This window comes from Pristiophorus japonicus, unplaced genomic scaffold (genome assembly GCF_044704955.1).
Source record: "Pristiophorus japonicus isolate sPriJap1 unplaced genomic scaffold, sPriJap1.hap1 HAP1_SCAFFOLD_383, whole genome shotgun sequence".
NCBI classification, from domain to species: domain Eukaryota; kingdom Metazoa; phylum Chordata; class Chondrichthyes; family Pristiophoridae; genus Pristiophorus; species Pristiophorus japonicus.
In genome coordinates, this window is record NW_027253685.1 from 279825 (window position 1) to 306117 (window position 26293).

At 48.4% G+C, this 26293-nt stretch overlaps 1 protein-coding gene across 1 annotated transcript in view; it reads left to right on the forward strand.

The window, feature by feature from the left end:
• Positions 1-26293, forward strand: part of LOC139250506 (zinc finger protein DPF3-like) — a 214377-nt gene that overhangs the window by 99436 nt on the left and 88648 nt on the right. Inside the window, exons 4-5 of the mRNA XM_070872883.1 lie at positions 20055-20215; positions 23917-24018. Coding sequence (XP_070728984.1) covers positions 20055-20215; positions 23917-24018 — 263 coding nt within the window. The remainder of the gene's footprint in view (positions 1-20054; positions 20216-23916; positions 24019-26293) is intronic.

Sequence of the window (26293 nt, forward strand, 5' to 3'; positions counted from 1 at the left end):
GGGGTAGTACTGATGGAGCGCCGCACTGTAGGAGGGGCAGTACTGATGGAGCCCTGCACTGCCGGAGGTGCCGTCTTTTGGAGGAGATGTTAAACTGAGGCCCCATTTGGCAGATGGAGTATAATGTGGGAAAATGTGAGGTTATCCACTTTGGCAGAAAAAATAGAAAAGCAAATTCTAATTTCAATGGAGAAAAATTGCAAAGTGCTGAAGTACTTGTGCATGAAACACAAAGTTAGTATGCAGGTACAGCAAGTGATCAAGAAGACAGATGGAATGTTGGCCTTAATTGCAAGGGGATAGAGTATAAAAGCAGAGAAGTCCAGCTACAACTGTACAGGGTATTGGTGAGGCCACACCTAGAATACTGCGTACAGTTTTGGTCTCTGTATTTAAGGAAGGATATACTTGCATTGAAGGCTGTTCAGAGAAGATTCACTTGGTTGATTCCGGGGATGAGGGGGTTGACTTATGAAGATAGATTGGGCCTATACTCATTGGAGTTTAGAAGAATGAGAGGTGATCATATTGAGACATATAAGATAATGAGGGGGCTCGACAAGGTGGATGCAGAGAGGATATTTCCACTCATGGGGGAAACTAAAACTAGGGGACATAGTCTCAGAATAAGGGGCCACCCATTTAAAACTGAGATGAGGAATAATTTCTGCTGAGGGTTATAAATCTGTGAATTCCCTGCCCCAGAGAGCTGTGGAGGCGGGTCATTGAATATATTTAAGATGGAGATAGACAGATTTTTGAGCGATAAGGGAGTAAAGGGTTATGGGGAGTGGGCAGGGAAGTGGAGCTGAGTCCAGGATCAGATCAGCCATGATCTTATTGAATGGCGGAGCAGGCTCGAGGGGCCAGATGGCCTACTCCTGCTCCTATTTCTTATGTTCTTATGTTCTTGGAGGCATTAACCCGGGACCAGATTAATTGGCTCTTTTAAAAATGTATTTATTCAATCCTGGGATGTTGGCGTCATTGGCAAGGCTGGCATTTATTGCCCATCCTGTAAAGTCCTGTCCCCTCAGTACAGATTCACACGAGGCATGTCGTGAAGTCAAGGTCACTCTGGACCTGCACCTTTATTTCACAGCTCTGGAATGCTGCACTTGCCTGAGACCTGTCCTTATATACATGTCTCTTGCAAGTGCACCCCTGGTGGTAAGGTATGCTGGTGGTTACAGGTCATATCTTATTACAGTCATGTATAGCATGTTAGGATACAGTTTTTTTTTTTATATATATATAATGTAAGATACATGATACATCCCTAACTGCCCTTGAGAAACCGCTGCAGTCCGTGTGGTGAAGGAACCCTGACTTGTCGCAGCAGTTTGATAAACTGAGTGGCTTGCTGATCCATTTCAGAGTCAAGCACATTGCTGTGGGTCTGGAGTCACAGGCCAGACCGGGTAAGGGCGGCAGATTTCCTTCCCTACAGGGCATTATTGAACCAGACGGGTTTTTCCCACAATACGAAGTTTCACGCTCACCATTACTGACACAAGCTTTTTAGTCCCGATTTACTTAATGAACTGCATTTAAATTCCCCAGCTGCCGTGGTGGGATTGGAACTTGTGTCTCTGGATCATTAGTCCAACCTCTGGATTACCGGTCCCATAACATAACCACTGCACTACAGTTCCCTCACGTGGAAAACTATGGGTTAATGAATGAAAGCCAGCAAGGATTGGTTGCAGGAAAATCGTGTTTGAATAACGTGATTGAGTTCTTTGCTGAAGTAATGAGGATGAGAGGAGTGCGATTGATATGTATATGAACTTTCATAAGGCATTTGATAAAGTGACACGTAATAGATTTGTTAGCAAAATTAAATTGGCAGGGGCCGTGTGGATAAGAGATTGGCTATGGGACAGAAAGCAGAGAGTAGTGGTTGCTGGAGGGAATTATTCCGTGGTGTCCCCTTGGGGCCGGTGTTGGGACCATTGCTCTTTTTCATAGAATCATAGAAATTTACAGCACGGAAGGAGGCTATTCGGCCCATCGTGTCCTCGCCGGCTGACTAAGAGCTACCCAGCCTAATCCCACTTTCCAGCTCTGGGTCCATAGCCCTGTAGGTTACGACACTTTAAATGCACATCCAAGTACTTTTTAAATGTGGTGAGGGTTCCTGCCTTTACCACCCTTTCAGGCAGTGAGTTCCAGACCCACACCACCCTCTGGGTGAAAGCATTTCCCCTCAAATCCCCAACAAACTTCCCCCCAATTACTTTAAATCTATGCCCCCTGGTTGTTGACCAGCTGAGCAACCCGTGGTGTCGTGGACTTGGCTCTGAGTGCCTAGAACAGAAAACTGGTTGGAGAGCGAGATGGACTCGGGTGACTCCTGCACTACCTGCCTGGTCCTCATCTTTTGTCTGGCGGGCACCCACTCCCTCTTTGGCTGCTCACTCTTAAGCTGACCACCTCTAGAAACGTGCTATCCACGTAGCTCTCAGCCTTGCGGATGCACCGCAGTGACTCCAGCCGTCGCTCAAGCTCCGAAACACTGAGCTCGAGTTGGTGCAGCTGGAGACACCTCCTGCACACGTGGTCGCCCCGGCTGCGCAAAGCATCCAGGATTTCCCACATGGCACACGATGTGCACTCCATGGGACTGAGCTGCCCTGCCACGCCTCTAGTTATTTGACTATGAAATAAACTTAAAACTCGAAGACAAAAACACTATCCAGCTACTCACCAATCAACTGCTTCCATTGAGCTGACGTCACCCTGACATCACACTTTTTTGATTTTTGCCTCTGTTGAGTCACTTCCACTGACTGCACACTTTTATCCCACCTCCGCTCGGTCTGCCACTGAGGAACATAATAGGAGGAGTAGGTCATATGGCCCCTCGAGTCTGCTCTGCCATTCATCATCATCATAGGCAGTCCCTCGAAGTCGAGGAAGACTTGCTTCCACTCTAAAAGTGAGTTCTCGGGTGACTGAACAGTCCAATACGAGAATTACAGTCCCTGTCACAGGTGGGACAGACAGTGGTTGAAGGAAAGGGAGGGTGGGACTGGTTTGCCGCACGCTCCTTCCGCTGCCTGCACTTGGTTTCTGCATGCTCTCGGCGATGAGACTCGAGGTGCTCAGTACCCTCCCAGATGCATTTCCTCCACTTAGGGCGGTCTTGGGCCAGGTGTCAGTGGGGATGTTGCACTTTATCAGGGAGGCTTTGAGGGTGTCCTTGAAATGTTTCCTCTGCCCACCTGGGGATTGCCTGCCGTGTAGGAGTTCCTAGTTGAGCACTTGCTTTGGGAGTCTTGTGTCGGACATGTGGACAATGTGGCCCGCCCAGCGGAGCTTGTCGAGTGTGGTCAGTGCTTCGATGCTGGCCTGATCGAGAACACTGATGTTGGTGCGTCTGTCTTCCCAGGGGATTCGCAGGATCTTGCGGAGATATCTTGGTGGTATTTCTCCAGTGATTTGAGGTGTCTGCTGTATATGGTCCACGTCTCTGAACCATGCAGGAGGGCGGGTATCACTACAGCCCTGTAGACCATGAGCTTGGTGCCAGATTTGAGGGCTTGATCCTCGAATATTCTCTTCCTCAGGTGACCGAAGGGTGCACTGGAGGCAGTGTTGAACCTCCTCGTCTATGTCTGTCCTTGCTGCTAGTAGGCTCCCGAAGTATGGGAAGTGGTCTGGAAAGGCCTTTGACACTGTTAACCGCAAGGGACTATGGAGCATCCACCTCCATTTCGGCTGCCCCCAAAAGTTTGTCGCCATCTTCCACCTGCTCCACGACGACATGCAGGCCAAGATCCTGACCAACGGATCCACTGCAGACCCAATCCACGTCCGGACTGGGGTCAAGCAAGGCTGCGTCATCGCACCAACCCTCTTCTCAATCTTCCTCACTCAATGCTCCAGCTCACACTCAACAAGCTCCCCGCTGGAGTAGAACTAAACTACAGAAGCAGTGGGAACCTGTTCAACCTTCATTGTCTCCAGGCTAGATCCAAGACCACCCCAACCTCTGTCGTCAAGCTACAATACGCGGATGACGCTTGCACCTGCACATATTCAGAGGCTGAACTCCAAGCCATCAACATCTTCACTGAGGCATACGAAAGCATAGGCCTTGCACTAAACATCCGTAAGACAAAGGTCCTCCACCAACCTGACCCCGCCACACAGCACTGCCCCCCAGTCATCAAAATCCATGGCGCGGCCCTGGACAACGTGGACCACTTCCCATACCTCAGGAGCTGCCATTCAATAAGATCATGGCTGATCATCGACCTCGACTCCATTTTCCCGCCTGATCTCCATATCCCTTGATTCCCCTCGACTTCAAAAATCTGTCTATTTCAGCCTTGAATATATTCAGAAACTCCGCCTCCACAGCCCTCTGGGGCAGAGAATTCCAAAGATTCACAACCCTATGTGAAGAAATTCCTCCTCATCTCAGTCCTAAATGGCCAATCCCTTATCCTGAGACTATGTTCCCTGGTACAATCCCTCAGCATCTACCCTGTCAATCCTGTTCAGAATCTAATCACCTCTCATTCTTCTAAACTCCAGAGAGTATCGGCCCATTCTACACAATCTTTCATCATAACAGCCCTCCCATCCCAGGAATCAATCTAGTGAACAATTGTTACACCGCCTCCAAGGCAAGTATATCCTTCCTTGGATAAGGAGACCAAAACTGTGTGCAGTACTCCGAGTGTGGTCTTAGCAAGGCCCTGTACAATTGTAGCAAGACTTGATTACTCTTGTACTCCAACCCCCTTGCAATAAAGGACACCATGCCATTTGCCTTCCTTATTGCTTGCTGTACCTGCATGCTAGCTTTCTGTGTTTCTTGCACAAGGACACCCAAATCTCTCAGATCAACATTTTAAAGTTTCTCACCATTTAAAAAAAAAAAAAAGTGTTTTTCTATTCTTCCTCCCAGTGACTAACCTCACATTTCCCCACATAATACTCCATCTGCCACCTTACTGCCCACTCATTCAGTCTACCTATATCCCTTTGCAGATGCTTTATGTTCTCCTCACTCTTACTGTCCCACCTAGCTTCATATCATCAGCAAACTTGGATACATTACACTCTGTCCCTTCATCTAGGTCATTAATATAGATTGTAAATAGCAGAGTGGATAAGGGAGAACCAGTCGATGTGATGTATTTGGACTGTCAAAAGCCTTTTGAAAGTCCAAATACAAGGTCCCGCACAAGAGATTGGTGTGCAAAGTCAAAGCGCATGGCACTGGGGGTAATATACTGACGTGGATAGAGAACTGGTTGGCAGACAGAAAGCAGAGAGTCGGGATAAACGGGTCCTTTTCAGAATGGCAGGCAGTGACTAGTGGAGTGCCGCAGGGCTCAGTGCTGGGACCCCAGCTCTTTATAATATACATTTACGATTTAGATGAAGGAATTGAGTGTAATATCTCCAAGTTTGCGGATGACACTAAACTGGGTGGTGGTGTGAGCTGTGAGGAGGACGCTAAGAAGCCGCAGGGTGGCTTGGACAAGTTAGGTGAGTGGGCAAATGCATGGCAGATGCAGTATAATGTGGATAAATGTGAGGTTATCCATTTTGGGGGCAAAAACACGAAGGCAGAATATTATCTGAATGGCAGCAGATTAGGAAAAGGGGAGGTGCAACGAGACCTGGGTGTCATGGTTCATCAGTCACTGAAAGTGGGCATGCAGGTACAGCAGGTGGTGAAGAAGGCAAATGGTATGTTGGCCTTCATAGCTAGGGGATTTGAGTATAAGAGCAGGGAGGTCTTACTGCAGTTGTACAGGGCCTTGGTGAGGCCTCACCTGGAATAGTGTGTTCAGTTTTGGTCTCCTAATCTGAGGAAATACTTTCTTGCTGTTGAGGGAGTGCAGCGAAGGTTCACCAGACTAATTCCAGGGATGGCTGGACTGTCATATGAGGAGAGACTGGATCAACTGGACCTTTATTCACTGGAGTTTAGAAGGATGAGAGGGGATCTCATAAAAACGAATAAGATTCTGACGGGACTAGAAAGGTTAGATGCGGGAAGAATGTTCCTGATGTTGGGGAAGTCCAGAACCAGGGGACATAGTCTTAGGATAAGGGGTAGGCCATTTAGGACTGCGATGAGGAGAAACTTCTTCATTCAGAGAGTTGTTAATCTGTGGAATTCCCTGCCGCAGAGAGTTGTTGATGCCAGTTCATTGGATATATTCAAGAGGGAGTTAGATATGGCCCTTACGGCTAAAGGGATCAAGGGGTATGTCGAGAAAGCAGGAAAGAGGGGTACTGAGGGAATGATCAGCCATGATCTTATTGAATGGTGATGCAGGTTCGAAGGACCGAATGGCCTACTCCTGCACCTATATTCTATGTTTCTATGTAAATAGCTGAGGCCCCAGCACAGATCCTTGCGGCACTCCCCTAGTTACAGCCTGCCAACCTGAAAAAGGCCCGTTTATCCCTATTCTGTGTTCTGTCCGTTAACCAATCCTCTCCATAGTAATACATTACCTCCAATCCCATGATCCCTTACCTTGTGTAATAACCTTTTATGTGGCACCTTATCGAATGCTTTTTAGAAATCCAAATATATTGCATCCACCGGTTCCTCTTTATCTACCCTGCTCGTTACATCCTCAAAAACTCTAATAACTTTGTCAAACATAATTACCCTTCCATAAAACCATGTTGACTCTGCCTAATCATACTATGCTTTTTTTTTATCAAGTGCCTTGTTACCACTTCCTTAATAATGGATTCCAGCATTTTTCAGACGACTGATGTCAGGCTAACTGGCCTATAGTTCCCTGATTTCTCTACCCCCTCCTTTCTTGAATAGCGGTGTTACATTTGCTACAATCTAATCCACTGGGACCGTTCTAGGACGTATGGAATTTTGGAAGACCAAAACCAATGCATCCACTATCTCTGCAGCCAGCTCTTTTAGAACCCTAGGAGGTAGGCCGTCATGTACAGGGGATTTGTCGGCTTTTAGTCCTATTGGATTCTCTAGTACTTTTTTTCTGCTTCTATTAATTATCTTAAGTTCCTTACCCTCATTAGACCCTTGGTTCCCCACCATTTTAGGTATGCTTTTTGCATCTTCTACTGTGAAGACAGATACAAAATATTTGTTCAACGTTTCTGCCATTTCCTCCATTCCCTATAATAATTCCTCTGAGGGACCAATATTTACTTTTGCTACTCTCTCCCTTTTTTTATATCCTTGACTCCGGGGGACTGCCTAACAAGAAGATATACTTATCGAAGCTCTTAGTCTGTTTTTATATTTCTTGCTAGTTTTCTCTTAGTCTAATTTTTTTTTTCTTCTAAATGTTTTGGTCATCCTTTGCTCATTTCTGAAAGGCTTACAACTATTCTTCGCAACATTATAAGCTTTCACTCTAATGCTATCCTTAACTTCTTTAGTTAGCCACGGATGGATCTATTTACCTGTGGAGTTTTTGTGAATGGAATGTATTTTTGTTGAGAATATGAAATATTTTTTTAAATGCTAGCCACTGCTTAGAAACATAGAAGTGGTAGCAGGCCATTTGGCCCTTCGAGCCTGCACCGCCATTCAATATGATCATGGCTGATCCTCTATCTCAACACCATATTCCTGCTTTTTCTCCATACCCTTTGATGCCTTTTGTTTCTATAAATCTGACTTGACTTCCACTGCTTTCAGTGGTAGAGAATTCCACAGGTTCACCACCCTCTGAGTGAAAACATTTCTCCTCATTTTCTAAATTTCCTACCCCGTATCCTGAGACTGTGATCCCTTGTTCTAGACTTCCCAGCCCAGTGAAACATCCTCCCCGCATCCAGTCTATCCAACCCCGTCAGAATTTTATACGTTTCAAAGAGATCCCCTCATTCTTCTAAACTCTAGTGAATACAGGCCTAGTCAACCCAATCTCTCCTCATACGATAGGCCTGCCATCCCAGGAACCTTCGCTGCACTCCCTCTATGGCAAGTATATCCTTCCTTAGGTAATGAGACCAAAACTGCACAATACTCCAGGTGCGGTCTCACCAAGGCCCTGTATAACTGTAGTAAGACATCCTTTCTCCTGTACTCAAATGATCTTGCAATGAAGGCCACCTTAACTGCTTGCTGCACCTGCATGTTTGCTTTCAATGACTGGTCGTCTTATCTACTGCCATACCTTTAAGTCTATTTTTTCAATCTACCTTAGCCAACTCTCACTTCATACCTATGTAATTGGCTTGATTTAAGTTTAAGGGCTCAAATTTCCCCAAAAGTTGCCCCATTCTTTTTGGAGTAACTTAAAAAAAAAAAAGTTGCCCCATTTAACATGTTCCAGTGTAAGTCAGTTAGTTAGGTTTTTTTTCCAGTTTAGTTTGTTCTCTCCAAAAGGGGTCATGACCAGCCACTTATACCTCTTCTGGCCATAGAAGCAAATTTGGCTAGCTGAAAGTTACTCCAAACTAACTTAGGCCAGTGTATGTGGGCAATTTTGTCAACACAGATAAACCTTACCTACATTTAAGAAATAGCGCAGGTAGCCAGAGATAAGTGGGGTGGGGGGTTGGCGGTGGGGGGGGAAGGAGGTGAGTTAGAGGATTCTAAAGCACTACAGACCTTCACAACATCAGCACAACATTACAACATAATCAGCACAACAGCTGCACAACATCATCAAAAATAAATGAAAGATAAATCAGCTACCGTGGATAACAAAGGAAATTAAGGATCATGTTAAATCCAAGGAAGAGGCATATAAATTGGCCAGAAAAAGCAGCAACCCTGAGGACTGGGAGAAATTTAGAATTCAGCAGAGGAGGACAAAGGGTTTAATTAGGAGGGGGAAAATACAGTATGAGAGAAAGCTTGCTGGGAACATAAAAACTGACTGCAAAAGCTTCTATAGATATGTGAAGAGAAAAAGATTAGTGAAGACAAACACAGGTCCCTTGCAGTCAGATTCTGGTGAATTTATAATGGGGAACAAAGAAATGGCAGACCAATTGAACAAATACTTTGGTTCTGTCTTCACGAAGGAAGACACAAATAACCTTCCGGAAATACTAGGGGACCGAGGGTCGAGTGAAAAGGAGGAACTGAAGGAAATCCTTATTAGTCGGGAAATTGTGTTAGGGAAATTGATGGGATTGAAGGCCGATAAATTCACGGGGCCTGATGGTCTGCATCCCAGAGTACTTAAGGAAGTGGCCCTAGAAATAATGGATACATTGGTGATCATTTTCCAACAGTCTATCTACTCTGGATCAGTTCCTATGGACTGGAGGGTAGCTAATGTAACACCACTTTTTAAAAAAGGAGGGAGAGAAAATGGGTAATTATAGACCGGTTAGCCTGACATCAGTAGTGGGGAAAATGTTGGAATCAATCATTAAAGATGTAATAACAGCGCATTTGGAAAGCAGTGACAGGATCGGTCCAAGTCAGCAAAGATTTATGAAGGGGAAATCATGCTTGACAAATCTTCTGGAATTTTTTGAGGATGTAACGAGTAGAGTGGACAAGGCAGCACCAGTGGATGTGGTGTATTTTGAACTTTCAGAAGGCTTTTGACAAGGTCCCACACAAGAGATTGGTGTGCAAAATTAAAGCACATGGTATTGGGGGTAATGTACTGACGTGGATAGCGAACTGGTTGGAAGACAGGAAGCAGAGAGTCGGGATCAACGGGTCTTTTTCAGAATGGCAGGCAGTGACGAGTGGAGTGCCACAGGGCTGAGTGCTGGGACCCCAGCTCTTTACAATATACATCAATGATTTAGATGAAGGAATTGAGTGTAATATCTCCAAGTTTGCTGATGACACTAAACTGGGTGATGGTGTGAGCTGTGAGGAGGACGCTAATAGGCTTCAGGGTGACTTGGACAGGTGAGATGAGTGGTCAAATGCACGGCAGATGCAGTATAATGTGGATAAATGTAAGGTTATCCACTTTGGTGGCAAAAACATGAAGGCAGAATATTATCTGAATGGCGGCAGATTAGAAAAAGAGGAGGTGCAACGAGACCTAGGTGTCATGGTTCATCAGTCATTGAAAGTTGGCATGCAGGTACAGCAGGCTGTTAAGAAGGCAAATGGTATGTTGGTCTTCATAGCTAGGGGATTTGAGTATAGGAGCAGGGAGGTCTTACTGCAGTGTACAGGGTCTTGGTGAGACCTCACTTGGAATATTGTGTTCAGTTTTGGTCTCCTAATCTTAGGAAGGACATTCTTGCTATTCAGGGAGTGCAGCGAAGGTTCACCAGCCTGATTCCCGGGATGGCAGGACTGACATATGAGGAGAGACTGGATCGACTGGGCCTGTATTCACTGGAGTTTAGAAGGATGAGAGGGGAACTCATAGAAACATATAAGATTCTGACGGGACTGGACAGGTTAGATGCAGGAAGAAAGTTCCTGATGTTGGGGAAGTCCAGAACCAGGGGACACAGTCTAAGGATAAAGGGGTAAGCCATTTAGGACTGAGATGAGGAGAAACTTCTTCAGAGAGTTGTTAACCTGTGGAATTCCCTACCGCAGAGTTGTTGATGCCAGTTCATTGGATATATTCAAGAGGGTGTTAGATATGGCCCTTACTGCTAAAGGGATCAAAGTGTATGGAGAGAAAGCAGAAAAGGGGTACTGAGGTGAATGATCAGCCATGATCATATTGAATGGTGGTGCAGGCTCGAAGGGCCGAATGGCCTACTCCTGCACCTATTTTTTATGTTTCTACTGAAAATAGAGTAGTCCTACATTGCCAACTAAAGAATACACCGGCTAGCCCTCCTGCCAGGGCTTGGGGTGGCAGGCACGCATGACTGTAGGTGTGAGGGATTTTTACCGTTTTACAGTTGGCCCTAAATGTTGCGTGGTCCTAATTTTACAGTGCACTTCAACAACAACAACAGCAAAGAAAGACTGCACCCAATCCTCACCCACATCTCAGGGATAGTGCACTTCCTCATAGGGCCGGTGATAGTGGTGGGGTGCTGGGGGCCCGGCTTGGTCTGACCGGTGGCTGGTGCGTGGATTGAAGTGGGAGTGGCATTTGAACATCTGGCCTTTGTGCCCTTATTGCAGAAGCCAGCTTCCTCATGGGCATCTGTCATCGTTTGCACACCCTCTGAAATGCCCACCCTCACTTCCCGCCTCAGTGCTGAGATTTTACCCAACAGTGTTGCGAACTTATCACGCACCCCACTGACGGCCGCCACGAGTGATCTTGTGAGGGCATTGCTCTCCTCACCCAATGACACAACCTGATTAACCTCTGCTGAGGGCTGCATCTCAGGAGAGACTGGTTGGCTTCTCCTTCCCCTCGCCGTGGATCTGCCTAGTGGCACCCCTCCAATGCGAGGCGCAGGCTGGGACCGTGGGGGACTGGGTGTCCCAAGATGCATTTCATGACCGTCACTAGGACCCGTGATCTCAGAAGGTGTGGACCCATGGAATGTTGCCGAGGAGCTCAGGGAGGTTTCTGGCAGTGTGATGCCCTGTACTATGGCCTGATCCATATCGTGGTCGTCATTCACCCATGCACACATTTCCATGGACCCCTCTTTCCCCACCCGCCTTGGTCTGGAGCGCATGCATCTGGATCTTATGGTGGATCTTCAGGATGTTGAGGAGTGTTGTCATCTTCTGCAAAATATAACAGAACAGTCAAATGGTTAGCAGCACAGGAGGGGGCAGGATGGGTGGCATGAATAGTCTGACGTGTAGCAGGCAAGTCAGCAGGCTGATTTGAAGGACGACTATGCATTTTACTGACTCGCCCTCACCCTCGTGTGTGGGTCCAGCTTGTGCAGAGCCGATTCTTTTTCTGCTGGTGCGACTCAGCAAGGCAGCAACCCTCTGTTCCAGGGGTGATAGTTGGTGCAGATTTGGCAGCCCTTCTCCTGTTCTAATTCTCTCCCTCTTCTTGTGGGACAATTTCTTCTGCAAAGATGAAAATATTAATTTTCAGACATGGTGCGCTTCTGATGGGTGGGACACATACAGATGGTCACATTTTCCATTGCAATTCAATTTAAAGATGAAGATATTACTTACATTCACTACTTGACCAATGTCCTGCCATTTCTTCTTGCACTGGCTTCCAGATCTTGCGGTGTTGACCCCAGCGGAGAATTCTTCTGCAACTAGGTTCCATCTTTTTCTGATTTCCTTGGGTGAAACTTTTGACGGACCACTCTTGCTGATATCCAGCTCCAGCCATTTCTCCTCAATGACCGTCACTAGTTTCTCCACTTCCTCATGGAAGAAATTCTTGGTTCTTGCGCCATCACACTTCTCACCTTTCTTCCATCTATCCAGCAATCCTTTCCACTCCCTCAACCCCACACAAATCAATATTCAAACCATACCTTTACCAATGATACTGAGGACATGCTCCCTTTAATTGGCCGATTGCCAAGCTTCCTGCTCCACTGCGCATGGCGAACCGCCCACTGCACATGCGCGCACGCTGAAACAGCCACTGCACATGTGCGCACGCTGAAATGGACATTGCGCATGCGCGCACGCTGAAACGGACATGTGTCCCCTGCCGGCACTCCACAAAATGCTGGGCCCAAGCCCCGCCCCCATGCCGGCCGTGCATAGCAAGTGCGGCCGAAGCTCCGCCTCCCCCAGGCTCTGCAGCGCCACGTCGATGGAGCGGCCAAAGTCGAAGGTAAGTTTTTTTGCCGCTTTTTTTGGCTCATAAAGTTGGCGTGCCACCCCTAACTAGGCCGCTCTAGGCGGCTGGGGAAATTTGGGCCCCAAGACTAGTTTCGGACTTCGGCAAGTCAATCTCAAACGTAAAGTGAAATTCTATCGTATTGTGATCACCTTGCCCCAGAGGATCCTTTACTATGAGAATGCTAATTAACCCTGTCTAAACACACAATACAAGGTCGAAAATAGCCTGTTCCCTGGTTCGTTTCCATGACGTATTGTTCTAGGAAACTGTCCCGAATGCATTCCATGAACTCGTCCTACAGACTACCATTGCCTATTTGATTTGTCCAGTCTATATATGAAGATTAAAGACCCCCATGATTATTGCATTACCTTTGTTACAAGCTCCTAATATTTCCCTAGAGGAAAGATAGATTATGAAAGTAAACTCGCATGAAATATAAAAACAGATAGCGTTTCTACAGGTACATAAAAGGAAGAGTTGCTAAAGTAAATGTTGGTCCCCTAGAGGATGAGACTGGGAATTAATAATGGGGAACAGGGAAATGGCAGAGACTTTGAACAAATATTTTGTATCGGTCTTCATGATAGAAGACACTAAAAACATCCCAATAGTGGATAATCAAGGGGCTATAGGGAGGGGGGGGAGCTAAAAGCAATCACTATATCTAAAGAAGTAGTATTAGGTAAAATAATGAGACTAAGGGCGGACAAGTCTCCTGAACCTGATGCCTTACATCCTAGGGTCCTAAGAGAAGTGGCTGCAGTGATAGTAGATGTATTGGTTGTAATCGACCAAATTCCCTGGATTCTGGGGCGGTCCCAGCGGATTGGAAAACTGCAAATGTAACACCCGTATTTAAAACAGGAGACAGACAAAAAGCTGGATACTATGGACCCAAGTTTCCACACGATAAAAAACGGGCGCCCCTCCGAGCTGGGTGCCCGTTTTTCGTGCCTAAAACGGCGCCTAAAAAAAAACTCGCGATTCTGGAGCGTTCTGCAGCTCCTTGTCTGCCTGGCGCGGCGCCCACGGGGGCGGAGCCTACACTCGCGCCGATTTTGTAAGTGGGAGGGGGCGGGTACTATTTAAATTAGTTTTTTTTCCTGCCGGCAACGCTGTGCGTGCGCGTTTGAGTGTTCGCGCACGCGCAGTGTGAAAAAAACATTGGCACTCGGCCATTTTTGTAGTTCTTTGTAGCTGTTTAATTTTTGAACATTTTTTTAATAAAAGCACATCACCATCAGCACTTGCAGCCTTCTCACTGTCTCCTCCCCCCCCCCCCCCGCGGGAAAGAACGGGCGCCTCCCCCCCCCCCCCCGCGGGAAAAAACGGGCGCCTCCTCCCCCCCCCCCCCCCCCCCGCGGGAAGAACGGGTGCCTCAGGCTGACTGCAGCATTCTCCGTGCCTGAAGCACTTTCACACAGGTAGGAAGATGGTTTATTTAATCTTTTCTTTGCTTATAAATGTTTATTCAGGTTGGATTTATTTGTATAATATTTGTAGAAGTATAAATAAGGATTTATTGTAGAATTTAATGACTTCCCTCCCCCCCACCACCTCGTTCTGGACGCCTAATTTGTAACCTGTGCCTGATTTTTTAATGTGTAGAACAGGTTTTTTCAGTTCTACAAAAATCTTCACTTGCTCCATTCTAACTTAGTTTGGAGTACGTTTTCACTGTGGAAACTTTGAAATCAGTGGCCGGACACGCCCCCTTTTGAAGAAAAAATTCTGTTCCAAAGTAGAACTGTTCTACCTGACTAGAACTGCAGAAAAAAAAAATGTGGAGAATTGCAATTTCTAAGATAGTCCATTCTCCACCAGTTGCTCCTAAAAATCAGGCGCAAATCATGTGGAAACTTGGGCCCTATAGACCAGTTAGCCCTAACATCTGTTGTTGGGAAAATGCTGGAGTCCATTATTAAGGAAGCAGTAGCAGGACATTTGGAAAAGCATAATTCAATCAAGCAGAGTCAGCATGGTTTTATGAAAGGGAAATCATGTTTGACAAATTTGCTGGAGTTCTTTGAGGATGTAACAAGCTGGATGGATAAGGGGGGGAACCAGTGGATGTGGTGTATTTGGATTTCCAGAAGGCATTCGATAAGGTGCCTCATAAAAAGTTACTGCACAAGATAAAAGTTCACGGGGTTGGGGGTAATATACCAGCATGGACAGAGGATTGGCTAACTAACAGAAGACCGAGTCGGGATAAATGGTTTATTTTCCGGTTGGCAAACAGTAACTAGTGGGGTGCCGCAGGAATCGGTGCTGGATTCTCAACTGTATACAATCTATATTAATGATTTGGATGAAGGGACCAAGTGTAATGTAGCCAAGTTTGCTGATGATCCAAAGATGGGTAAGAAAGCAAATTGTGAGGCGACATTAAAAATCTGCAAAGTGATAAAGACAGGCTAAGTGAGTGAGCAAAAATTTGGCAGATGGAGTACAATGTGGGAAAATGTGACGTTATCCACTTTGGCAGATAAAATAGAAAAGCAAATTATAATTTAAATGGAGAAAAATGGAGACCTGGGGGTCCTTGTGCATGAAACACAAAAAGTTAGTATGCAGGTACAGCAAGTAATCAGGAAGGCCAATGGAATGTTGCCCTTTATTGCAAGGGGGATAGAGTATAAAAGCAGAGAAGTCCTGCTACAACTGTGCAGGGTATTGGTGAGGCCACACCTGGAGTACTGCGTACAGTTTTGGTCTCCGTATTTAAGGAGGGATATACTTGCATTGGAGGCTGTTCAGAGAAGGTTCACTGGGTTGATTCTGGAGATGAGGAAGTTGACTTATAGGTTGGGCCTGTAATCATTGGAGTTCAGATGGATGAGAGGTGATCTTATCGAAACATAAGATTATGAGGGGACTTGACAAGGTGGATGCAGAGGGTATTTCTACTCCGGGGAACTCGAATCAGGAGGCATAGTCTCAGAATAAGGGACCGCCCATTTAAAACTGAGATGAGGAGGAATTTCTTCTCAGAGGGTTGTAAATCTGTGGAATTCTGTGCCCCAGTGTGCTGTGGAGGCTGTGTCGTTGAATATATTTAAGGCGGAGATTTTTTTTTTAGCGATAAGCGAATAAAGGGTTATGGGGAGTGGGCAGGGAAGTGGAGCTGAGTCCATGATCAGATCAGCCATGATCTTGTTAAATGGCAGAGCAGGCTCGAGGGGCCAGATGGCCTACTCCTGTTCCTATTTCTTAATTACTATTATGTCCAATGGTATAGCTACTGTTAGGGGGCTTATATACTACTCCTACCAGTGTTTTCTACCCCTTGTTATTCCTTATCTCCACCCATACTGATCCTACTTCCTGATCCTCTGAGCCGAGATCCTTTCTCTCTACTGTCCTTATGTCATCCTTTTATTATCGGGGCTTACCCCCACCCCCTCCTTTACCATTCTGACTCTCTTTTCAAAACGTCAAGTACCCTGGAACATTTAGTTCCCAGCCTTGGTCACCTTGCAACCATGTCTCTGTAATGGCTGTTGGATCGAACCAATTTATTTCTATTTGTGCCGTCAATTCATTTATCTTGTTACGAATGCCACGTGCATTCAGATAAAAGAGCCTTTCATTTTGTCTTTTTACCATTTTTCCCTTCTCTGACTCTCTCTGCTGATGCATCCTTGTGTTTGTATGCTCTGTTCTTCCTGTCAGTCTGGTTATCATTAATCCTATCGCTACCCTGCATTATTGCCTTGTCCTATCTCTTTAACTTTCTAAATTTACCCTCACCTGAACCCTCTTCCTCTATTTAGTTTAAAGCCCTCTCTACAGCCCTAGTTATTCGATTCGCCAGGACACTGGCCCCAGTCCGGCTCAAGTGAAGCCCGTCCCGATGGAACAGCTACCTCTTTCCCCAGTACTGGTGCCAGTGCCCCATGAATCGAAACCCCTTCCTCCGACAGCAATCTTTGAGCCATGCATTCAACTCTCTGATCTTATTTACTCTATGCCTATTTGCTCATGGCTCAGTTAATAATCCAGAGATTATTACCTTTGTGGTTCTGCTTTTCAATTTGGCCCCTAGCTGCTCATACTCCCTCAGCAGCACCTCTTTCTTCTATCTGTGTCGCTGGTTCCACCTTGGGGAAAAAAAAACAGTAAAAGGGAATATTATTTGAATGGGGAGAAATTACAACATGCTGCGGTGCAGAGAGACCTGGGGGTCCTTGTGCATGAATCCCAAAAAGTTAGTTTGCGGGTGCAGCAGGTAATCAGGAAGGTGAATGGAATGTTGGCCTTCATTGTGAGAGGGATGGAGTACAAAAGCAGGGAGGTTCTGCTGCAACTGTACAGGGTATTGGTGAGGCCGCACCTGGAATACTGCATGCAGTTTTGGTCATCTTACTTAAAGAAGGATATACTGGCTTTGGAAGGGGTACAGAGACGATTCACTAGGCTGATTCCGGAGATGAGGGGGTTACCTTATGATGATAGATTGAGTAGACTGGGTCTTTACTCGTTGGAGTTCAGAAGGATGAGGGGTGATTTTCTAGAAACATTTAAAATAATGAAAGGGATAGACAAGATAGAGGCAGAGAGGTTGTTTCCACTGGTCGGGGAGACTAGAACTAGGGGGCACAGCCTCAAAATACGGGGGAGCTAATTTAAAACAGAGTTGAGAAGGAATTTCTTCTCCCAGAGGGTTGTGAATCTCTGGAATTCTCTGCCAAAGGAAGCAGTTGAGGCTAGCTCATTGAATGTATTCGAATCACAGATAGATAGATTTTTAACCAATAAGGGAATTAAGGGTTACGGGGAGCGGGTGGGTAAGTGGAGCTGAGTCCACGGCCAGATCAGCCATGATCTTGTTGAATGGCATAGCAGGCTCGAGGGGCTAGATGGCCTACTCCTGTTCCTAATTCTTATGTTCTTATGTATGTTCTTATGTTCACTCCAAGTTCCTCTCGAGCCCAGAGGAGATGTCCTTAACCCTGGCACTGGGCAGGCAACAGCGCCTTTGGGACTCACGCTGCAGAGAACAGTATCTATCCCCCTAACTATACTGTCCCCTACCACTACTACATTTCTATTTACTCCCCCCACTTGAATGGCCCCCTGTACCATGGTGCTGTGGTCAGTTTGCTCATCCTCCCTGCAGTCTCTGCTCTCGTCCACACAGGGAGTCAGAGCCTCGAACCTGTTGGACAAGAGCAAGGGCTGAGGCTCCTCCATCACTACCTCCTGGGTCCCCACACCTTCCTCACTCATAGTCGCATCTTCCTGTCCCTGACCACGGATCAAATTTGAATTAATTACTCTAATTGGTGTGACCAGCTTTGTGTAACTCTTCCCCCTCCCTGATGTGTCGCAGTGTCTGCAGCTCGGACTCCAGCCCATCAACACGGAGCCGAATCCTTGAGCTGCAGACACTTACTGCAGATGTGGTCGCCGTGGATCACACTGATGTCCACCAGCTCCCACGTGCTGCAGCTACAACACATCGCCTGCCCTGCCATCTCTAATGTATTTTATTTAACTTATTAGGTTTTCAAGTTGTGAAAAAGCACTCCATTATCTATGTACAGTTTTTAATCTATAATCACTGCTCTTAATTTAAACCAATGCAATAGTTTTAGAAAACGAGAGATATACTCACCAACCAATCACTTACCTGCTTTCTTGTGACATCACACTTTGGTTTTATTTCCCCCTCACAGGTCTGTTTGCCCTGCCCCCTGGTCCCATCCTCAGGCACTGCCCCCCCCCCCCCAACCCCTGGTCTCCCCAACTCTCGGTCTCTCTCGCGCTCTCTCGGTCGGTCTCGCTCTCTCTTTTTGATGTATATTAATGATTGGGACTTGGGTATACAGGGCACAATTTCAAAGTTTGGAAATGCAGTAAATAGTGAGAAGGATAGTAACAGACTCAGGACACAAATCGGTGAAATGAGCGGACACATGGCAGATACAATTTAACTGTGAAGTGGTACATTTTGTAGGAAAAATGAGGAGAGGCCATTTAACAAAATGGTACCATTTTAAAGGGGGTGCAGGAACAGAGATCTTCGGGTATATGTACACAAATCACAGGACCATTTGAAGAAAGCATACAGGGCCCTTGGCGTTATTAATAAAGGCAGAGTGCAAAGGCAAGGACAGTTCATGCTGAACCTTTATAGACACTGGTTGGGCCCCGCTGGAGAATTGTGTCCCATTCTGGGCACCGCACTTTAGGCAGAATGTGAAGGCCTTGGAGAGGGTGCAGGGGCCAGCTGTGATCTCATTTGTTGGCCCATCATTGACACGTTTGCTCTGGGATTGGGCGAGAGTCCCAGATGTGGGCTGGGCTTTGTGATCAAGCAGTTACATGTGGTGACTGCCCCCACCAGCCTGCTCGCTCTTTGTGTATGAGCATTCTCTCCATTAACATAGTTGGTGAGGGGCAGTCCACTGATGGGTGCTTCCTCAGCTGTTGCCCTGCAGTGTGGTATTCTAGTGCTGCAGTGACCTGAAATAATACTGCTGGGTGTTTAAACTGTACGATTGAAGGTGAGGTTATAACTGTGACAGAGACCAGTGTGCACCTCTTCCCTTTCCTTGACTTGCTGTCGGGCTACACTGTTGCTGGGGATGATAATGTATAATAACAGGTCATTTCATTACTTTACAAACTGGAGGGGGAATATGTATTCCTCGTCATGTCCCAAATATCTATTTAACTGAGCAATATATTGATTGATGGAAATCGCCGTCACTGTGCCTGGACTACAATCTCTCAAACCCATCATTAATGACCAGTTTTAATCCTTTTTATTTTGGTTGTGCCAATTGAGGGTTGTAAAATCAGCAGACCAGAAGCAGGCCCTGTTTCTCGTTCTTGAATAGTGCCATGGGGTCTTGCATTGCACCTCAGTCACCACATGCAATCTGCGTTTAACAGCTCCTCTAAAGAATGGGCACACCGAACATTGCATTCCCACTCTATACACTGCAGTGTTGGCCTCGATTCTGCACTGGAGCACTGGGCTGGGGCTTGAACCCATAGCTTTCTGTCCCGGTGACCAACTAGTACCAATCGAAGCAAACGGACCCAAGTGACTGTGGAACAGAAACTGAGACTCTATCTGTGCAGTCAGTGTGTCCACATCTGCAGCAGCACTACTACTTCAATTGCTTTGCATTAGAATTGGAGTTCACACATTTCACCTTTGTGGAAGATACGTTCTATAATTTGAGTGCTTTCACAGTAGGACGAGCTTCTTGTTCAGGGTACTTTGTTGAGTAATATTGAATGCTACCCCCTTCCCCTCCAACGTGCCAGTTACCTGAAACAGCCTTAATGCTGTTTCATACAAAAATATTCCTCCTTCCACTTTTGTGTGTTTGTGCATGTGAACGTTTCTCTAATGATGAATTGCTCCCTGTGTTTGTGCAGACTGAGAGAGCAGTTATACAAGGAAGCTATTGAACATTGCCGTAATTACAACACGCGCCTGTGTGCGGAGCGCAGCGTCCGCCTGCCGTTCCTCGACTCTCAGACCGGCGTGGCCCAAAATAACTGCTACATCTGGATGGAGAAGAGGCACAGAGGGCCAGGTGTGTCTTGTGTTCAGTTGCAAGGCGGCACTTCAGTTAGTAATGCTGGAATGGACACACACACAATTGAAATAGAAATAGTTCCCCATTATTGTGGGTTTTACATTTTGGCAGACAAGGCTTGCCAATGCAAGCGTTGGTGTGTCCTCAATCGCCCACTTCTCCCACACTCCTGCTACTGCCACTTTGAAACCACTGCTGGGATAGACTTGAGTTGAAGTGATCCCTTTTGCTTTGGTAGAACATAAATATGAACAATGATGGGAAACTTAAAGACCCTCTAGTCCATCCTGCCTGTCCCATATAATCGTCATACCTGTGTATCGTAATATACACACTTTGCACCGGGAGATCTGGGATGCCGTAATCATGACCATCTTTTTTAGAAAAGGGGACCAGTCCGAATGCGGCAACTTGAAAGGGAATCTCCCTATTGTCAGCCACTGGGAAAGTCATTGCTAGAATCCTCCTCAACCATCTTCTCCCTGTGGCTGAGGAGCTCCTCCCAGAGTCACTGTGTGGATTCTGTCCACTATGGGGCACAATGGACGTGATGCAGGGAACAGCACCAACCCTTAAACATGGCCGCCTTTGACCTTACAAAGGCCTTTGACACTGTTAACCGCGAGGGACTATGGAGCATCCTCCTCCATTTTGGCTGCCCCCAAAAGTCGCCATCCTCCGCCTGCTCCATGATGACATGCAGGCTGTGATACTGACCAACGGATCCACCACAGACCCAATCCACATCCGGACTGGAGTCAAGCAAGGCTGTGTCATCGCACCAACCCTCTTCTCGATCTTCCTCACTGCAATGCTCCTTTCAACAAGCTCCCCGCTGGAGTGGAACTAAATTATAGAACAAGTCGGAAGCTATTCAACCTTTGTCAACTCCAGGCCAGATCCTAGACCGTCCCATCCTCTGTCGTCAAGCTACAGTACGTGGACGATGTTTGCGTCTGCGCTCAGAGACTGAACAAGTCATAGTCAACATTTTCACCGAGGCGTACGAAAGCATAGGCCTTACACTAAACATCCTTAAGACAAAGGTCCTCCACCAGCCTGACCCTGTCACACAGCACTGCCCCCGGTCATCAAGATCCACGGCACAGCCCTGGACAATGTGGACCACTTTCCATATCTCGGGAGCCTATTATCAGCAAGGGCAGACATCGACGACGAGGTTCAACACCGCCTCCAGTGCGCCAGCACAGCCTTGTGGCACTCCACTAGTCACTGCCTCCCATTCCGAAAAGGACCCGTTTATCCCAACTCTCTGCTTCCTGTCTGCCAACCAATTCTCTATCCACGCCAGTACATTACCCCCAATACAATGTGCTTTGATTTTGCACACTAATGTCTTATGTGGGACCTTGTCAAAGGTCTTTTGAAAGTTGAAATACACCACATCACTGGTTCTCCCTTGTCCACTCTACTAGTTACATCCTCCAAAAATTCCAGAAGATTTGTCAAGCATGATTTCCCTTTCATAAATCCATGCTGACTTTGACCGATCCTGTCACTGCTTTCCAAATGCGCTATTTCATCTTTAATAATTGATTCCAACTATGGCTCAGAGACGTGGACCATATACAGCAGACACCTCAAATCGCTGGAGAAATACCACCAACAATGTCTCCGCCAGATCCTGCAAATCCCTTGTGGGGGATTGATACACCAACGTCAGTGTTCTCGATCAGGCCAACATCCCCAGCATCGAAGCACTGACCACACTCGACCAGCTCTGCCGGGCGGGCCACATTGTCCGCATGTACCACACGAGACTCCCAAAGCAAACGCTCTACTCGGAACTCCTACACGGCAAGCGAGCCCCAGGTGAGCAGAGGAAACATTTCAAAGACACCCTCAAGGCCTCCCTGATAAAGTGCAACATCTCCACTGACACCTGGTAGTCCCTGGCCAAAGACCGCTCTAAGTGGAGGAAGAGCATCCGGGAGGGTGCTGAGCACCTCGAGTCCCATCGCCGAGAGCATGCAGAAATCAAGTGCAGGCAGCGGAAGGAGCGTGCGGCAAACCAGACTCCTCACCTACCCTTTCCTTCAACCACTGTCTGTCCCACCTGTGACAGAGACTATAATTCCTGTATTGGACTGAACATGAGTTCTCAGGTGACTGTAAAGAGTGGAAGCAAGACTTCCTCGATTTCGAGGGACTGCCTATAATGATGACACACTTTGCACCCCACCCAAAAACCATGTCCTCTCCCGGGAGAGGCAAAAAAACAGATGAAAAATCCAAGCCTATTAGAGGCAAAAATGATCTGAGAAATTCCTCTCCAACCCATCTAGGCGATGGAAACTAGTCCCTCTTCTGTCAGAGATGGTATCTGGCCCAACCAGTTGGGTCTTCTCTCCACCCTTTTATCTCCCCACCCACCCTCTGCTTTTGCAGAGGCACCACTCAAATCAGGAAATAAGAACATAAGAAATAGGAACAGGAGTAGGCCGTACGGCCCCTCGAGCCTGCTCCGCCATTTAATAAGATCATGGCTGATCCGATCATGGACTCAGCTCCACTTCCCTGCCCGCTCCCCATAACCCCTTATCCCCTTATCAGTTAAGAAACTCTCTATCTCTGTCTTAAATTTATTCAATATCCCAGCTTCCACAGCTCTCTGAGGCAGCGAATTCTACAGATTTACAACCCTCAGAGGAAATTTCGCCTCATCTGTTTTAAATGGTCGGCCGCTTATTCTAAGATTATGTCCCCTCTCAGTGGAAACATCCTCTCTGCATCCACCTTGTCGAGCCCCCTCATAATCTTATACATTTCGATAAGATCACCTCTCATTCTTCTGAATTCCAATGAGGTCAACCTATCTTCATAAGTCAACCCCCTCATCCCTGGAATCAACCGAGTGAACCTTCCCTGAACTGCCTCCAAAGCAAGTATATCCCTCCTTAAATACGGAGACCAAAACTGCAAGCAGTATTCCAGGTGAGGCCTCACCAATACCCTGTATAACTGTAGCAAGACTTCCCTGCTTTTATACTCCATCCCCTTTGCAATAAAGGCCAAGATTCCATTGGCCTTCCTAATAACTTGCTGTACCTGCATACTATCCTTTTGTTGAGAGGATTTTTACCGTGGGTGCAGATGGGGGGGGGGGGGGGGGTGATAAATGGGCAAAAATTCCAAGTGTGTCAAGCAGTCTGCCCCAAGGAGCCAACTTGTGGGTTTTAATGACGTGGAACAATGGCCAGGTAGCCACTCGCTCCCAGCAGGTTAGCATTTTAAACATGTTAGTGCGGCTGGAAGCCTGGGCTTTAACCTGCTGTGTTGGTTTAACTGTGGCTGGCTGGGTGTCCTGGGCCTCGGTATTCCCAGCAGCAGCAGCAGCGAGCCGAGGACAGGCTTGGGGAGCAATCCTTGTGGGCCAGGCAGAGCAGCCAGGCTTCCTGCCCCCTCCCCCTCCCATCACATTGCCCCACCCATATGTACTTCACACCCCTCCCTGGGGTCGGGGATCCAACATACCTGAACGCACCCCCTCACCGTGTTCCGGGGAAATGTCTTTGCAAATCCACACCACTCCTCTGGGTTACGCGCATCTTCTGTAACTCTGAGCAAATCTCTGAACAAAATGCCTTCACTTAAAAGAGTCACCTTGTAATGAATGTGCTTTTGGTGAAGTGCCACATAAATATGGGGTTGTAATCCATGTGTGCCGTTTGTTGTAGGATTGTCCCCAGGGCAGCTATACACTTACCCCGCACGCTACTGGCGCAAGAAGAGACGTCTGCACCCCCCCGAGGACCTCAGGCTGTGTGAAATAAAGCTGCGTAAGTCTGTCTTGGTGTGTTGCTGAAATCTGTGGGTTCATGTTATCAACCAATTGCAGCTTCCTCTGTAAACCAGGCATAGGAAAATAACTGCAGGAAGGCATTAAAATGTACATTGTACTTGTTGATTGGGCTGGCGGGGGGACAATATTGTAGAGATCTAAAGAGAAAGGTCAATGCAACAGAGCAAAAATAAGCAGAGTGTGACAGGAAGGGACAGAGAGTTTAATGGTCGCACTGCAGCAGAGAATAAGGTCAAAGCAGGGAACAATGGTTAAAAAAAAATTACGGCTCTTTGTCTGAATGCACGGAGCATTTGCAATAAGTTATGTGAACTAGTGGCACAAATCGATCAATGGGTTTGATCTAATAGACATTACAGATATGTGGATGCAAGGTGACCAAGGTTGGGAACTAAATGTTCCAGGGTACTTGACGTTTCGAAAAGACAGTCAGAATGGTAAAGGAGAGGGTGGAGGTAAGCCCTGATAAAGGATGACATGAGGTCAGTAGAGAGAAAAGAAACGGGTCGCACCTACCGTGTTTGTTGTGTTTTGGCTGTCACAATGAGGCGGTGGCCCATCTTGCGAAATTCAGCTCTTGTCGTTTTTTTTCAAGCGGGGCGGAAGTTGGTCATAGTGGGGGCGGGGCAGAGTGCCTGTCATAGTGGGGGCGGGGGGTTCAGTTACAGGGTCGGCCGCTGCGAGCTCTGCAGCTTTTGAAGTTGGGTCCACTGGGCCACCCACGAGGGCAAAAGTGCAGTTGAGTTCGATGTTCAGCCACGATCTTATTGAATGGCGGAGTAGGCTTGAGGGGCCGTAGGGCCAAGTCCTGCTCCTATTTCACATGTTATGTTGAATTGGATGATGGGATATTGGGGGGAGGACAAGGAACGGGGTGATTTAATGTTGCATTGGTTTGTTGCTCCAAGTTGCATTGTGCGGGGGGGGGAAGGCAGTGTTGGAGATGTGGGGGGGTGGGGGGAAGAGTTGGAGATCGGGAGGGGAGGCGGGGAGAGGACAGTTGGAGATCGTGAGGCAGGGGGTCGATGATCGTGGGTGTGGGGGCAGTTGGAGATTGTGGGGGTGAGTTTTAGGGTGGGGGAGAGTTGGAGGGTGGGGGGGGTGGGGGAGGGCAGTTGGAGATCGGGGGGTGGGGGGGTGGGAGTCGGAGGGTGAGGGGAGTGTCGGAGTGCGGTGGGGGGAGTCGGAGGGCGGTGGGGGAGAGGAGTCGGGTGTGGAGGAGGGGAGGGAAAGAAGGGGGGAGAGATGGGAGGGGAGGGGGGAGAGATGGGAGGGGAGGGGGGGGAGATGGGAGGGGAGGGGGGGGAGATGGGAGGGGAGGGGAGGGGGGGGGAGATGGGAGGGGAGGGGAGGGGGGGGGGGAGATGGGAGGGGAGGGGAGGGGGGGGGAGATGGGAGGGAGGGGAGGGGGGGGGAGATGGGAGGGGAGGGGAGGGGGGGGAGATGGGAGGGGAGGGGAGGGGGGGGGAGATGGGAGGGAGGGGAGGGGGGGGGAAGAGATGGGAGGGGAGGGGGGGGGGGAGAGATGGGAGGGGGGGGGGGAGAGATGGGAGGGGGGGGGGAGAGATGGGAGGGGGGGGAGAGATGGGGAGGGGAGGGGGGGAGAGAGGGGGGGGAGGAGAGGAGGGGGGGGGAGGGGGGGAGGGGAGGGGGGGAGGGGAGGGGAGGGGGGGGGGGGAGGGGAGGGGGGGGAGGGGAGGGGGGGGAGGGGAGGGGAGGGGGGGAGGGGAGGGGGGGGAGGGGAGGGAGGGGGAGGGGAGGGGGGGGAGAGATGGGAGGGGAGGGGAGGGGAGGGAGGGGAGGGGGGGAGAGATGGGAGGGGAGGGGAGGAGGGGAGGGGAGGGGGGGGAAGAGATGGGAGGGGAGGGGAGGGGGAGGGGAGAGATGGGAGGGGAGGGGAGGGAGGGGGAGGGGAGGGGGGGAGAGATGGAGGGGAGGGGGGGAGAGATGGGAGGGGAGGGGAGGGGAGGGGGGGGAGAGATGGGAGGGGAGGGGAGGGGGGGGGAGAGATGGGATGGGAGGGGAGGGGAGGGGGGAGAGAGGGAGGGAGGGGAGGGGAGGGGGGGGAGGGGAGGGGGGGGGGAGAGAGGGAGGGGAGGGGAGGGGGGGGAGAGATGGGAGGGGGGGGGGGGGGGAGAGATGGGAGGGGAGGGGAGGGGGGGGAGAGATGGGAGGGGAGGGGAGGGGGGGAGGGAGGGGTGGGTGGGAGGGGGGGAGAGGATGGGAGGGAGGGGAGGGGGGGGGGAGGGAGG